The sequence below is a fragment of the Mobula birostris genome, chromosome 3 (assembly GCF_030028105.1).
Source record: "Mobula birostris isolate sMobBir1 chromosome 3, sMobBir1.hap1, whole genome shotgun sequence".
NCBI classification, from domain to species: domain Eukaryota; kingdom Metazoa; phylum Chordata; class Chondrichthyes; order Myliobatiformes; family Myliobatidae; genus Mobula; species Mobula birostris.
In genome coordinates, this window is record NC_092372.1 from 155,434,404 (window position 1) to 155,451,666 (window position 17,263).

Consider the following 17,263-nt stretch of genomic DNA (forward strand, 5'->3'; position numbering starts at 1 on the left):
CTGCTCACAAGGCTCTAACTGCGCCTCACCGATGCCTTATAAAGCCTCAGCATTACATCCTTTCTTTTATATTCTAGTTCTCTCAAAACGAATACTAACATTACATTTGCCTTCCTCAATACCAACTCAACCTGCAAGTTAACCTTGAGAGAATCCTGCACGAGGGCTACCAAGTCCCTTTGCACTTCAGATTATTTGAATCTTTTCCCAGTTTAGAAAATAATCTATGTTTTTATTCCTTCTACCAAAGTGCATGACCACTTATTTCCCAACACTATATTTCATCTGCCATTTCTTTGCCCATTCTTCTCTTCTGCCCAAGTCCGACTGTAGCCTCCCTGCTTTGAGAACACTACCAGCCCTCCACCGATCTTTGTATCAAAGCTGGTCACAAAGCAATCAATTCCATCATTCAAATCATTAACATACAAATAGAAGAGGTCCCAACACAACACCACTAGTCACTGGCAGCCAATCAGAAAAGGCTCCGTTTATTCCCACTTTTTGTCTCCAGCCAAAATCCAATGCTGTATCCATGAAAGTATCTTTCCTGTAATACCATGGGCTCTTATCCTGTTCAGCAGACTCATGTGCAGTAGCTTGTCAAAGGCTCTCTGAAAATACAAGTACACAACATCCACCGATTGTCCTTTGTCGATCCTGCTTATTATTTCTTTAAAGAATTCCAACGGTTTTATAAGGCAAAATTTTCCCCTAATAAATCCTTGCGGACTCTGGCCCATTTTATTGCATGCCTCCAAGTATCCCAAAACCTTATCCTTAACAACTGACTCCAATGTCTTCCCAACCATTGAGGTCAGGGTAACTGGCCTATAATTTCCTTTCTTCTGCCTCGCTCCCTTCTTGAAGAGTGGAGTGGCATTTACAATTTTCCAGTCTTTTGGGACCACACAAGGCGAAGGTAGGAGATTGGGGCTGAGAGGCAACTAGATCAGCTGTGATGAAATGGCAGAGTAGTCCTGCTGGGCCAAAAGGCTTAATTCTGCTCTACATCTTATGGTCATAACAGAATCTATTGACTCTCATTAAATGGTTTAAATATACCCATCAACTTCTGTGTGGATAAAGAGGTCCTTCAGATCCCCTTTAAATCTTTCCCTTTTCACTTTAAACCTCTACCTTCTTGTTTTACATTCCCCTAATTGGGATAGCACTAACTGTGCCTGTCCCTCTGTTGTACTGTTTTACGTTCTTTGTGAATCATTGATTAGGTTTCATCTTATATGTGTGCAGTTCCAGTCTCTGCACTTCAGCAAAATATGATTAAACTAGCAACATTGTAAAAAACATTGTGCTGAATTATTTAATTTAGAAATCAAATGGTCCTGCCATTCTTCATCTATATCCTTCCAAGTTTAATGTCCCAAAATGCATCACTTTGCACTTGTCCAAATTAAATTCCATCAGCCATTACCTTGGCCACTTTCCTATTTGATCTAAATCCTGTTATAACCTTGGACAACTTTCTTCAAGTTGCCCACTATACCATCAGTTTTATAAATATCACAGTTATAGATTCTGTGACTGGTGAGAGGCTGGATATCCTCATGCAAGTATCCTCATATCCTGTATGATACCTTGAGCTACAAGTCAGGAACACGTTGAATGGATGAGTGCAGAAGCAACAACTCTGAAGCAGCTTTTCTCCAACTAGGAAATCCAGATTACTTGCTTGGCACCTCATCAACCACCCTGAACATACATTGTTTCTATCCATGATACACAGTGGTTGCTGTTTGCACCAATAAGAAAATGCAATGGGTAGGATTGCAGTGGTTTAAGGACGCAACACATTGCCACCTCCTCAAGAAGAATACTAATAAATGCCAGCCTTCCCAAAAATGTCTTAATTTCTGAATGTGATCTAAAATTAAGAAAAAATCATATTAACAGGGTAGATAATCAAGAAATCAAATCATAATGAATGTTTCACAACAATTAAATTTACATTAAATCAGAGACTTCTGAATTATCTTTAATTTCTTTCACTGAATTTTTAAGTTGAAGACCTCAACATCTGCAGAAAAGTTTGGTCTTGGATTTGATTCTCAAATCTGGGGGGTGTTTGTTTCTTTTTCTCCTGAATCAAGCGTGTGTAGGCTAAGTTTTCCAGGTAATTGTTCAGATAGTCATTAACAACTTTTAGAATAAACATATTCCAGAAGCTTATCGAGAGGTGAGAAATGAAGAATTATTGTGTGAAAGGAAACCGCATGTGGAATAGGTACTGGGAAAATAAGAGTGTTTTCAGGAGAGCAAATGCTAAAAGGGAAATATTGGATGTAATTATAGTACAGTAGGCAAAGTTAAGCCATAAACAATTGATAAGTGTAATTAAGGAGACAAGAATCCTTCTCTCCAATTAGAGAATAATTGCTACTTGTCATGTCTGAATGCTAGCAACATATATGCATGAAAGCACCAAGTGCCTCTTTTGGAGGAGCTGTGAATGGGACTGAATACTTGCCCATCAACAAGTACCCCTTCTTAGATGTCAACAGTATCACTGAAGCAGCAGACAACATTTAGCTCAGGTTCCTAGCCCAAAGGATGAATGTAACAACATCTTGGGGCAACTGTAAACTTTAATTATTTTCATGACTAGACTAATGGAGTATTTTCTGCTTGATTCATATTCACTTTAATAGTAATAATATCCTTTGTTTACATTTGTAATTATTCAAAGTAAGTAGATTACTGTATGTGCCATCACATTATTTGTAATGGAAAAAGGAAGGAAGAAAGGAAATAGCCTTTTAAACTCACGAGAGAGCATAGGCCATCAACTTTTTGCTGTTGATGTTTCTGCAGCAGGCAATTTCTTTTTTACAAAGGATAGCTCAACGTTCAATCCAGCATGAATGGAAAGCGTGCCAGGGGAGTCGGCTGGATTTGAACCTGGGAGCCATCACTCCGAAGTCCAGCGCTGATGCCACTACGCCACTGGCTGGCCAATGGAAAAAGGTTCAAAGTATATTTATTATCAAAGTATGTACACATTGTGTATACAACCTTGAGACTTGTCTCCTTACAGGCAGCCATGAAACAAAGAAACCCAAAAATACCCATTAAAAAAAGTCGAAAACCCAGTGTGCGGAGATAAAATTAAATCGCGCAAACAACAAAAGTAAATAAACAGCATTCTGAGCAAAAGTGAGTCCACAGACACAAAGCTCAGAGCTCGGAGCAGGCCACAGCCTCAGTTCAGTGCAGACCTGAGTAAACGTCACAGAGCTCGGAGCAGGCCACAGCCGCAGGCTCAGTTCTGCACAGAGACAAGTAAATATCACAGAGCAGCGAGCAGACACGGAGTCTGGAGCAGGCAGAGCAGGCAACAGTGTCAGCCTCAGTTTAGCGCCGAGCTGAGTAAACATCGCAGAGCAGCGAACAGAACCGCCCAACCCTTGTCTCTTGTCCCAACATGCTGTCTTTTTAATCAATCTGGCCCAGCATTTAAATTGTCCAAATATTGGGTTGTTCTTTGCACTTGGACCCGGGCAAATGAGTAAGATGGCAATTGGCCAAAATAGATAGAACATAGAATAGTATAGCACAGGAACAGGCTTTTGGGCTCACAATGCTGGGCTGAACAAATTAAAATTGTTATCAAATGGCTAACTAATGTCTTCTGTCTATACAATATCTACATACTGCTGTTTTCCTCGCATCCGATGCGTCTAACAAAATTGCTCTTAAAGGTCGCTAATGTTTCTGCCTCTAGCACAACCCCAGGGAGCACATTCCAAGAACCCACCACTCTATGTTATCAGAAGATCTGCTCTGGGACCAGCAAGTGCCATCGCAAAGAGGGCATGACAACATCTCTTTCATTGAAGTTTGCTTAGCCGTAGCATGTCACCTAAAACTTAGAGAAACTTCAATGGATGCTGTGGAAAGTATCCTAACCAGTGGCATCATGGCTTACATGAATGCCCAGGAATGGGAAAGTCTACAGAAAGTGGTGGATACAGCCCAACAATGAGCACATTTACATGGAGTGTTCACCCAAGAAAGCAGCATCTATCATCAAAGGCTCCTACCAGCCAGGCCTTGTTCTCTTCTACCACTGGGCAGAAAGTACAGCAGCCTTAGATCCCACCCCATCAGATTCAGGAACAGTTATTACCCTACAACCAACAGACTTCTGAACCGGCATGGATACCTTCATTCATTGCGTCACTGAACTGATTCTACAACCTACAGGCTCACGCTCAAGGACTGTGCAACTCAAGTTTTTAGCTCATTTATAATATTTATTTTTTTATTTGCACCATTTGTCTTCTTTTGTATACTTGGTTTATGTATAGGTTTTCATAAATTTCATTGTATTTCTTGAATTCTCTGCTGCTCTCTTAGCTAAAAGATCCAAAAACTTGGACATTGTCTGCATAGAGGTCCATATCCTCCATTCTGATAAACTTGTTTAATTATAAGCGCAAGAGATTCTGTAGACACTAGAAATCTTGAGCAACATACACAAACTGCTAGAGGAACTCAGCAAGTCAGGCAGCATCTATGGGGGGGGGGGAGGAATAAAAAGTCGTCATTTTGACCCAGTATCCTTCATCAGGACTGAAAAAGAGGAAGAAGCCAGGATAAAAGGGTGTGGAAGGAGAAGTACAAGCTAGCAGGTGAGACCAGGTGTGGGGGAATGTGTGTGGGTTGCTGGATGACAGGATAGGTGGAAAAGGTTAAAAGCTGAAGCAAGAGGAATCTACTTTGAGAGGACAGTCAACCATGGAAGAAAGGGAATGGGGAGAGAATGAGAGGGATGTGATGAGCAGATTAGGAGAAAGGATGAGAGGGTAATTGTTTAATCGTTTGTCAGTCAAAAACTGCATTTCATTTAAACATTTTTCAATGATTTCAAGGGATTAACTTCACCTCAATCAGCTTTCAAGACTTACTACCCAATTTGGTAATCCTGGAACAGTCAATGTTTGCTTTAAATTGTTTATGTGAAAATAAATAAATATAACCAAAACTAGGCATCAAGTTTCATTCAGGTCTGGAAATTTACTATCAATTTTGTACAGAATGACTTCATACCAGAAAATTAAAAATTTCCCTTTGATTCTCACATGCAACTGAAATAACTGAAGTACTGTTGCTCAGGTCCTGAGTAAAGACTAATTATATTTCATTTGAGAATATTGCCAAAACATTTTTGCTGGTCCAATTTTTGAAGTTCAGATTATTAAAGTATTTTTAAAAACCTACTACTAACCTTTCAGCAAAATATCTAAGACTACAAAACAGTATGATGTGCTGAAAACTTAAAAGCCAGAACCAGCTGTGCTCTAACCGAGCTGTTCCATTTCAGTTACACTCATTTCTATCTAACAACATGGAAAACTGCCCATTTATGTCCTGTTTTAAAAAGACAAGACAAGCCAAATCTGGTTGATCACTGTACAATGTATTAATTAGTAAAGTAATAGAAGACACTCCTCTGCAGTTTTTTTTCTAACATCAAGGAGACTGCATCACATGAAACAAATGTGGCATACTAAGTTAAATAGACGCACCACCTAGAGGAGTGCAAAGGACCCACAAATTATTAAAGGCAAACCCATAACATCTAAAAAATTGAGAATGTTGCTGATCTTACTTTATCTAGTAAGAGTGATATAGTTGTGGAATTGATGAATCAATGTACATAATATGCAGTGATGTCTCCATTCCTGTATACCATTTGCATCAATTTCTCAATCACAAGTTACAGCAAAAGTTCAGTGATCAGCTGATCTCGATTTTCCCAGTTTTTACTTTTACTTTGAAATAGTAATTTAAGATGTTATGCTACATTTTGTGCATGGGGTTCAGCCAACACACAGGGAAATTTACCATTAAACAATTTCATAGCTCTACCCACAGAAAAAAAATGTCCATCATACCTTGAGCTGGAAGGAAGGTTAAAAAAAACTGGTTGAGAATGTTCCCAGTAAAGGGTAATGCATACTGGATGGCTCTGTTTAATTTGAACTGGAATAACAGCAAAAATTATTTGCTCTCTAATTTCTTTGGAAGGGGCCTTAAAGGCAATGAGTGCCTTGGTCAAATCATTATGACAAATAGTAATCCACATTTGACATTCTACAAACTGGGTGCTGCAACTTTGCTGCAAATCAAGTATTTTCCAGGATAACTAATCTACAAGCTTCTACAAATTCTGGCAGCAGGCTTGCAATACTGACATTGAATGAAAATGCATAATAATGAAGTTTTGTGCCACAGTATCATGCTGCCAAATACCTACTACTAATTTTACTGTGTAAGATAGCTATTTGGTATTATATCCAAATTCAAAAGGAATTGTCACAAACTTGATGGTTACTAATATAATAAGGAACCAACTTACATTGACTTTGAAGCTCTGCACACTATCATCCAGAAAATGAACATTGCAGACAACTTCTGATCGATGTTTGTCTCTTGGCATCTCGAGAACACGCATATGGTTTGGCTTCCCACTAAGCACACGAAATCGTGATGTCATCACTACACCTCCGATATCTAAATGTGAATATTAAAGACGTTATGCTAACAGCAAAACATGTCCCAAAGAAGTCAGCAGTTGAGGATTAACCAGCAATCTGAACTATTTTGCTGATCATATAAATAAACTCTAAAATTGACACTTCATCAAAACTTCTGAGAGGATTAAAAAAAATATTACCAATAGTGCATAAATAGACTTTTCATAACTTTTACTGGAGGATTACAAGAATAGGTGCACACGGAATTGAAAAAATGCTTTAAAGACTCATCTTTAGGTCAAGTCGGGTCAGAGGACGAGAGATGATTCAGTCTGAACATATAGCTTTAGAAGTCAAGCAGACATCTCATATTTATGTTGGACTCCAAAGTAATAACTAAATGTTTAGGTCAATCACAACAGAGGCTTATGGAGAAGAGAAGTTATAAGCCATGTCTCCCCCCTCTCATCATGGGAAATGTGAGATCGCTGGGGAATAAAATGGACGAACTGACTGCGCTTGTCAGGAGTCAGAAAACATTTCAGGAGAGCAGTGTCATGTGCTTCACTGAGACGTGGCTGCACGAGGACACACCCGATCAAAGCGTTTCCATAGAGGGCTTCCAGACCGTTCGAGCTGACCGGAATTGCACGGAGAGCGGTAAGCGCAAAGGAGGGGGGCTGGCGGTTCTGGTAAATAACAGATGGTGCAATCCTGGTCATATTATGATCAAGGAACGGGTCTGTAGCCCGGATATTGAACTTTTTGCTGTTGGACTCCGGCCATATTATTTGCCAAGGGAAATCTCGCATGCAATTGTGGTTGTTGTGTACATCCCTCCCTCTGCCAACCCGACGTTGGCGTGTAACATCATTTACACCGTCATAGCCAGATTACAAACCCAGCACCCGACTGCCCTCATTACCATCTTGGGTGACTTCAACCAGGTTACCATGGCTAGAACACTGCCTAACTTCATGCAGTATGTGAGCTGTACAACCAGAGGGGAGAGGACTCTGGATTTGATGTACGCTAACGTTAAGGATGCATACAGCTCCTCTCCCCTCCCCCCACTGGGAAGGTCAGATCACAACCTGGTGCATATAAAACCCTGCTACGTGCCTCTGGGGAAGAGTAAACCTGCAACCTCGAGGACAGTGAGGAAATGGTCGGAGGAGGCTTATGAGGCGCTCCAGGGTTGTTTTGAGGTGACAGACTGGCAGGCACTCTGTGCGCCACATGGAGAGGATATTGATGGGCTCAAAGAATGCATCACTGATTACATCAACTTCTGTGTGGACTGCAATGTTCCGACAAGAACTGTCCTTTGTTATTCAAATAACAAGCCATGGGTGACAAAGGACATTAAGGACATCCTGAACGCTGAAAAGAGGGCGTTTAGAGATGGAAATAGGGAGGAGCAGAGGGCAATACAGAGGGACCTGAAAGCCAGGATCAGGGAGGCTAAAGACAGGTACAGGAGGAAGCTTGAGTGGAAACTCCAGCAGAACAACATGAGAGAGGTCTGGAGGGGGATGAGGACCATCACTGGGTTCCAGCAAACTAGCAACACAGGAGCTGAGGGCAGTGTGGACAGGGCCAACAAACTTAACCTGTTCTTTAACAGATTTGATATCGTGACCCCTGCCAATCCCCCACACGAGTCATCTGTTGTCAGCCCCCAATCAACACATGTTCCACTCTCCCCTCCTCACAGTCCCCCACCCTGCTCTCATGAATATACCCCTCCCCCACACAAAACCACCAGGGTGAGCTTCACGTCTGAACAGGTGAGAAGACAGCTGAAATGTCTCAACCCAAGCAAGGCTGCAGGACTGGATGGTGTCAGTACCAGGGTGCTCAAAGCCTGTGCCCCTCAGCTATGTGGAGTACTTCGCCATGTATTCAACCTGAGCCTGAGGCTCCGGAGGGTTCCTGTACTGTGGAAAACATCCTGCCTCGTTCCTGTGCCAAAGACGCCGCGCCCCAGCGGCCTCAATGACTACAGACCGGTGGCATTGACCTCCCACATGATGAAGACCCTGGAGAGACTTGTTCTGGAGCTGCTCCGGCCTATGGTCAGGCCACACTTAGATCCCCTCCAGTTCGCCTACCAACCCCGACTAGGAGTTGAGGATACCATCGTCTACTTGCTGAACCGTGTCTACGCCTACCTGGACAAGCCAGCGAGCACTGTGAGGGTCATGTTTTTTGACTTCTCCAGTGCGTTCAACACCATCCGCCCTGCTCTGTTGGGGGAGAAGCTGACAGCGGTGCAGGTGGATGCTCCCCTGGTGTCATGGATTCTTGATTACCTGACTGGCAGACCACAGTACGCGTGCTTGCAACACTGTGTGTCCGACAGAGTGATCAGCAGCACTGGGGCTCCACAGGGGACTGTCTTGTCTCCCTTTCTCTTCACCATTTACACCTCAGACTTCAACTACTGCACAGAGTCTTGTCATCTTCACAGTTTTCAGATGACTCTGCCATAGTTGGATGCATCAGCAAGGGAGATGAGGTTGAGTACAGGGCTACTGTAGGAAACTTTGTCACATGGTGTGAGCAGAATTATCTGCAGCTTAATGTGAAAAAGACTAAGGAGCTGGTGGTAGACCTGAGGAGAGCTAAGGTACCGGCAACCCCTGTTTCCGTCCAGGGGGTCAGTGTGGACATGGTGGAGGATTACAAATACCTGGGGATACGTATTGACAATAAACTGGACTGGTCAAAGAACACTGACGCTGTCTACAAGAAGGGTCAGATCAGTCTCTGTTTCCTGAGGAGACTGAGGTCCTTTAACATCTGCCGGATGGTGCTGAGGGCGTTCTACGAGTCTGTGGTGGCCAGTGCTATCATGTTTGCTGTTGTGCGCTGGGGCAGCAGGCTGAGGGTAGCAGACACCAACAGAATCAACAAACTTATTCGTAAGGCCAGTGGTGTTGTGGGGATGGAACTGAACTCTCTCACGGTGGTGTCTGAAAAGAGGATGCTGTCTAAGTTGCATGCTATCTTGGTCAATGTCTTCCATCCACTACATAATGTACTGGGTGGGCACAGGAGTACATTCAGCCAGAGACTCATTCCTCCAAGATGCAGCACAGAGCGTCATAGGAAGTCAATCCCGCCTGTGGCCATCAAACTTTACAACTTCTCCCTTGGAGGGTCAGACACCCTGTGCCGATAGGCTGGTCCTGAACTTATTTCATAATTTACTGGCATAATTTACATATTACTATTTAACTATTTATGGTTCTATTACTATTTATTATTTATGGTGCAACTGTAACGAAAACCAATTTCCCCCTAGGATCAATAAAGTATGACTATGACAATCAATATTTAGGCCTGGGGTGAGAAAAGAAATGAAGGAGGGAGAATGATGTTTGGTAACACAAGAGATTATCCACAATTGGAAAGAATGGAGATGGGTACACAAAATACACTGTGGCTATTTTATTAGGTACCTCCTGTACATAAAAGTGGCCACTGAGTGTATGTTCGTGGTCTTCTGCTGCTATAACTCATCCACTTCAAAGTTCAATGAGATGTGCATTCAGTGACGCTCTGCTGCACACAGCTGTTGCAAGTGTGGTTATTTAAGTTACTGTCGCCTTCTTGTCAGCTTGAATCAGTTTGGACATTCTCTGATCTCTCATTAATATGGCACTTTCACCTGCAGAACTGCCACTCACTAGATTTTTTTTTGTTTTTTGCAGCTTTCTCAGTAAACTCTGGAGAGTGTTGGCTGTGAAAATCCCAGGAGATCAGCAGCTTCTGAGATGCTCAAATCACCCTGTCCGCCATCAACAATCATTCCATCGTCAAACTCATCTATATCACGTTCCCTTTCTATTCTGTTGTTTGGTCTCAACCTCTTGACCATATCCGCATGCTTTTATTCATTGAATTGTTGCCCCATGATTAGATAATTGCATTAACAAGGTGTACAGGTGTGTTCTTAAAAATATGCCACTGAATGTACTTAGAAAGGGACTGTTAGATTGGATAACAAGGAAAAGGATAAAGAGAACACAAAAAGCATGGGAGAAACACAACCACAGAGTATACAACTGAAATATGAGAACAGGATGCATGAACAGAAATAAGGTTAAATGCTCTAAGTGATAGTAACAGTATAAATTCGTATTTTACAAGTAAACATTCATTCACGAAATTAGCCATTTCACCAGGAACACAGGGCATCTTTACTCCACTACAAAATGTCAAATTAAACACTAAATGAAAATCAAATTTAAAAAAATACTGATACTGAAAATCTGAAATCAAAAAACATACAGCAGTTCAGACAACATTGGTGGAGATGAAGTATCAAGTTGAAAAAAAACATTTGTGAATACATTCTCTTTTCACATGTGTTACTTAATCTGTTGAATGTTTCCAGCATTTTCTGTCTTTATTACAATATACTCTCACTCATTTGGCATCCATGGGAATAATGATAGTGTGAGAATTGCTCAGGAGAAAATCATTGCTGTTCATGACAGTGTTCTGTACACTCATCGACAAATAAACCACCAAACTATATGTCATTAGCTTACCCCGTTAAAAAAAGTGTTAATACCATCCTTTTTACCTACCACAGGAGTTCTCTGGGGTCATTCTAGTAGCAGTTTATATTCCACCTCAGGCCAATGTCAAGCAAGCTTTAGAGGATCTGAGTAATGGGATCAGCATGCACGAAATAGCACACCCCAACGCCTTCACCATCATTTTGGGAGATTTTAACCAGTCCAGTCTGAAAAAAAATCACTAAGCAACTACCATCAACAGATCACTTGCAGTACCAGAGGAAACAACACACTGAACCATTGCTACACCACCATCAAGAATGCCTACTGTGCTACTCCACACCTTCACTTCGGGAAGTCTGATCACCTAGCTATACTTCTACTCCCTGAGTATAGGCAGAGACTGAAGACTGCAGCACCAGCAGTGAGGACCAAGAAGATATGGACAAGTGAAGCACAGGAGCGCCTACAACACTGCTTTGAATCGCTGACTGGACTGTATTCAGGGATTCATCTTTGAATCTGGATGAGTATGCTGCAGTTGTTACTGACTTCAGTAAAACCTGTGTGGATGAGTGTGTGCCTATAAAGACTTATTGTACATTCCCAAACCAAAACTCGTGGATGAACCAGGAGGTACATCGTCTACTGAAGGCTAGATCTGTGGCATTCAAGTCTGGCAACCCAGGCCTGTACCGGAAAACCAGGTATGATTTGCGGAGGGCTATTTCAAAGGCGAAGAGACAATTTCAAATGAGGTTGGACGCAATATCAGATGCACAGCAGCTCTAGCCGGGCTTGCAATACATTACTTCCTACAAAGCGAAACCCAACAGTATGAATGGCAGTGATGCTTCACTACACCTTCTATGCTCGCTTTGAAAGGAAGAACACAACTAAAACTGTGAAGATCCCTGCTGCACCTGATGATTCTGGGATCTCTATCTCACAGGCTGATGTTAAGACTGTCTTTAAAGAGAGTTAACCCTCGCAAAGCAGAAGGTCCCGATGGAGTACCTGGTATGGCTCTGAAAACCTGGGCCAACCAACTAGTGGGAGTATTCAAGGATATTTTCAACCTCTCACTGCTATGGGCAGAAGTTCCCACTTGCTTCAAAAAGGCAACAATTATACCAGTGCCTAAGAATAATAATAATATGGGCTGCCTGAGTGATTATTGCCCGATAGCACTCACATTGACAGTGATGAAATGCTTTGAGAGGTTGGTTATGTCTAGACTAAACTCCTGCCTCAGCAAGCACCTGGAGCCATTGCAATTTGCCTATTGCCACAATATCAACGGCAGATGCAATCCCAATGGCTCTCCACACGGCTTTACATCACCTGGACAACACAAACACCCAAGTCAAGGTGCTGTTCATCAACTGTAGCTCAGCATTTAATACCATCATTCCCAAAATCCTGATTGAGAAAGTTGCAGAACCTGGGCCTCTGTACCTCCCTCTGCAATTGGATCCTTGACTTCCTAACTGGAAGACCACAGTCTGTGTGGATTGGTGATAACATGTCCTCCTCGCTGACGATCAACATTGGTGCAGCTCAGGGGTGTGTGCTTAGCCCACTGCTCTACTCTCTATATACACACGACTGTGTGGCTTGGCATAGCTCAAATACCATCTATAAATTTGCTGACAATACAACCATTGTTGGTAGAATCTCAGGTGGTGAGAGGGCATACAGGAGTGAGATATGCTAACTAGTGGAATGGTGCCGCAGCAACAACCTGGCACTCAACATCAGAAAGACGAAAGAGCTGATCGTGGACTTCAGGAACGGTAAGATGAAGGAACACATACCAATCCTCATAGAGGGATCAGAAGTGGAGAAAGTGAGTAGCTTCAAGTTCCTGGGTGTCAAGATCTCTGAGGATCTAACCTGGTCCCAACATATTGATGTAGTTATAAAGAAGGCAAGGTAGCAGCTATACTTTATTAGGAGTTTCAAGAGATTTGGCATGTCAACAAATACACTCAAAAACTTCTATAGTTGTAGTGTAGAGAGCATTCTGACAGGCTGCATCACTGATCACTGTCTGGTATTGGGGGGGGGGGGTGACTGCACAGGACTGAAAGAAGCTGCAGAAGGTTGTAAATCCAGGCAGCTCCATCTTGGGCACTAGCCTACAAAGTACTCAGGACATCTTCAAGGAGCGGTGTCTTAGAAAGTCAGCGTCCATTATTAAGGACCTCCAGCACCCAGGGCATGGCTTTTTCTCACTGTTACCATCAGGTAGGAGGTACAGAAGCCTGAAGGCACACACTCAGTGATTCAGGAACAGCTTCTTCCTCTCTGTCATCTGATTCCTAAATGAACATTGAATCTTTGGACACTACCTCACTTTTTTTTAAATATACAGTATTTCTGTTTTTGCATGCTTTTTTAATCTATTCAATATACATAACTGATTTACTTGTTTATTATTATGATGTTTTATTTTATTTTTTTTCTCTCTCTGCTAGATTCTGTATTGCATTGAACTGCTGCTGCTAAGTTAACAAATTTCACGTCACTTGCTGGTGATAATAAACCTGATTCAGATCGCAAGAGGTATTGCTAATTATCAGCCTACATCTACTCATGTATAAACAAATGTAAGGGGTTTCTTCTTTTATGTTACTGTGTAGGCTAAGTGAAATGGCTTCTTTGTTATGTTAACTGCTGAGAAAGTCCTCCCGCTAGCAGTTTGTTTGGATTATGTTACTGATAAGAGGGTGAACGAACCAATTGGGATAGATGTTATTCTTTCTATGTGTCTGTAAGTTATTGTAATGCGCAGGTTTTTGGGCAGAAGGCGCGAGAGAGAGAGTGAGGATGGACAAGGTGCTGTGAGTCGCCTAACGAGGTCGGACCCCGATCAGGAGTCCGAGGTCCAGGGTGTTCGGTGAGTAGAGGAGACGGAGACAGACTCGAGTGGAGTGTCTGGTCGACCACCGTTGTTGGTCCCAGGCGGCAGGTCGAGGTGGTCCGAGGGGATTGCAGGGTGAAGGAGGGCCCCGAGCTCCAACTGCTTGTGCACGAAGAGATTGAACTTTGATAAGTGTGGCACCTTTCATTTTCCTTTTATATTTTATCTCTATTCATTATATAGTTCCAGTAATATCTATAAACTGTAATTCATTTAATTGTATCTGGTGTATTGCCTGTTATTTGGTGGGGTGGGGTACCTCACACAGCATCCACACAAACTAATTACCCAGTTTGGTGGGGCTGAGGGCTGTTTCCCTAGACGACAGTGAGCTGAACGACCCTGAGGCTTGCCAGGGTGGGCTGCACAAACGAAAAACTAAAAAATGTCTTTACATATATTTTGCATAATACTTGAAATAAAATGAAATTTTGATCTCATTTTCATAAAATAAAACTACCTTAGGTTTAACAATTGTTTAAAATTCTTAGGAATTTTGTCTAATGCACAAGAATTCCAGATGCATAAATGTGAGTTTTTACTATATTAAATTGAACACATTGACTTGACTTCAATTCACCTCATAATAAAAAATACACAAGAATATTTTAAAAATTCACATTTAGCTGCCCCTGCTGCTCTCCCCTACCCCTTCACAACTAAAGGGTGTCACAGAATTATATGGCTGTAAAATTTCTTATGTCTTTCCTCTAGACCAAACAATAACAAACTTACCTCATGTAATGTACATCACTCTGTCAAAGACTATGCAGATCACACTTTTGTGATGTTTCCCCAGTCAGGTTTCATGAATGATGCCAAGTACTCACGTTTGAGAGTGGTGCACTGCTTGTGATCTCTCAGCAGCCTTCTAATTGAACTCTGCCATTCTCTCTAATAGTTGTTACTCAGTTGTCCAGCTCAATTGGAGTGTATTCATTTGGTTTTACTTCTCAACTAACAAACTGCAGAAATACTGCCAGTGGGGCTTTTCCCTTCACTGAAGCAATTCCTCTCACATACAGTGAATTATCCTCGATCCCCATTGATTCCTCATCTCCTAATATTTGCAGACATGTTTATAATAATACCATGCCCAATTCCTCTACAAGTATTAACTTTACATGCCCAACTGCCAGAATGTCAATACACTTTAAAACCATTTAAAATTCCTCTGCCAAATTTGATCTTGCACAACTTACTCGTCTATAATTTCCATCTATGCTGTACAGATTGAATTGGCCTCACTTCAGTTGAGAAGAACGGGGGGCAATTGACCAAAACATTCAAGCTTTTGGATGCAATTCATGCGGTAGGTGACAGAAAGCTTTTAGCTCTGGTAAGAGAGTCTAGAACAGCTGTGCATTGTCTCAGGGTAAGGTGGTCAATGATTAGGACTAACAAAGAAATTTCTTTTTGGGCAGGGATTCACTACCAACTTTCATGCCAGGCAAAACTCATCCAAAATCGGAGAAAACTTATTCACATTCTCATGCATCCAAACAACTTTACCATTGCTAAAGCTCCTGCCATTAACATTTGAGAAGGAAAAGAGAAAGGGCTTGTAGATGAAAATTGCCATGGACCAAACCATAGTTGCAAGATGTCAGGAACTGAATACCTGTATTAACTTAAACCCACACCTTTTCACTATGAGTCCAATATAGCATTCTTTACTTTAACAAATACAAATAAACAGTACAAATCACTTGATAAGAGGAGAAAAGCAATCCACTATTCTAAACTTGAATTTCCTTCGCTTTCAATGTACTATAGCTGCAATTAGTATGCCATTTTTAAAATGAAATGTACCAATTCAGTTTATTTGACAGCATCTCTCAAAATTGCAAAGTATTCCACAGAATCTTCGTCAGAGTATTTCAGCCTAGGGCCCAATTCACCCATGCCAATCAAGGTGTCTTCCTAAGCTTGACTCATTTATCTGCATTTAGATCATTATTCCAAACTTTTCCTATCTATGCACCTGCCCTAATTTTTTAAATACTATTTTCACCTGCCTTCATCACCTTCTCCGGCAGCTTGATCCATATACTTATCAACCTGGGTATGGAAAAAGTTGCCCTCAGATCCCCTTTAAATCTTTCCTATTTCATTTTAAACCTACCCCTCTTGGTTTAGACTCCCCAAAATGACCTTGAGAATCTACATTATCCATAAACCTCTCAGCATCCTCCACTCCAGGGAAAACAGCCCCAATCTATTAAGTTTTTCTTTCTAACTCAAAGTTTAAAGTTCTAATTAAATTCAAAATCAATTTAATATCAAAGTATGTTTGTGTTACCATATTTGACAATGAGATTCATTTTCTTCTAGGCATTTGCAGGAAAAAAATAACTTACAAATATCTACATATAAACAATGAGTGACAAACAACCAAAGTGCAAAAGACAAACTGTGCAAATAAAAAAAAAGTCCTGTGAACATGGATTACAGAGAGTCCTTGAAAGTTGAGTCCGTAGAATCAGTTCAGAATTGTGGTGACTGAAGATATCCATGTTGGTTCAGAAGTCTCATGGTTGTAGGGTAATAACTGTTCTGGAACCTAATGGTACGGAAACCTAAGGCTTCTGTACTTCCCACCTGATGGTAGTAGAAAGAAGACGACAAGGCCTGGATGGTGGGTGTCTTTGCTGATGGATGCGGCTATCTTGTGACAGTGCTCCATGTAAACTCAGTGATGGGGAGAATTTTGCCCTTGATAAACTGGGCTGTATCCATCACTTTCCGTAGTCTTCTCTGTTCCTGGACATTGCTATTTCTACACTAGGCTGCAAGCCAACTAGTTTGGTTACTCTTCTTTGAGCATCAACAGAGGTTTGTCTAAAGTTTTGGTAACAAACCTAAGCTTCTAAGAAAGTTGAGGCGCTGTCATACCTTCTTTGTGATGACACTTGCATGCTGGTCCCAGAACAGATCTTCAGATATGATAATGCCAAGCAATATGTTAACTCAAGCGCTTCAACAACTTCTTTGTTAAACTTTTCTGCACCTCGTTAGTTTAATAACATCCTTCCCATAATATGGTAACCAAAATCCCTGCTGTGGTCTCACCTATGCCTTATGCACTGCAACAAGACATCTCAGTTCTTGTACTCAATGTCTCATCACATCAATGCAAGCATGCAAGCAATCTGCCTACTTCACCACTTGGTCTATTTGTGTCACCACCTTCAGGGAATAACATAACTTGTATCTCTAGCTCTTTCTGTTCTACAACACTCCTCAGGACCTTGTTATTCTCTCTGTCTTATCCTGGTTAACTTCACAAATGTATTGTTGCCCTT

General features: G+C 41.6%; 1 protein-coding gene across 2 annotated transcripts in view; it reads right to left on the reverse strand.

The window, feature by feature from the left end:
- Positions 1 to 17,263, reverse strand: part of LOC140195354 (tyrosine-protein phosphatase non-receptor type 3-like) — a 185,099-nt gene that overhangs the window by 141,815 nt on the left and 26,021 nt on the right. For both annotated transcript variants that reach the window (XM_072253530.1, XM_072253529.1), the window contains exon 2: positions 6,383 to 6,537. In XM_072253530.1, the coding sequence (XP_072109631.1) occupies positions 6,383 to 6,520 (138 nt within the window). In that variant the 5' untranslated portion in view covers positions 6,521 to 6,537. The remainder of the gene's footprint in view (positions 1 to 6,382; positions 6,538 to 17,263) is intronic.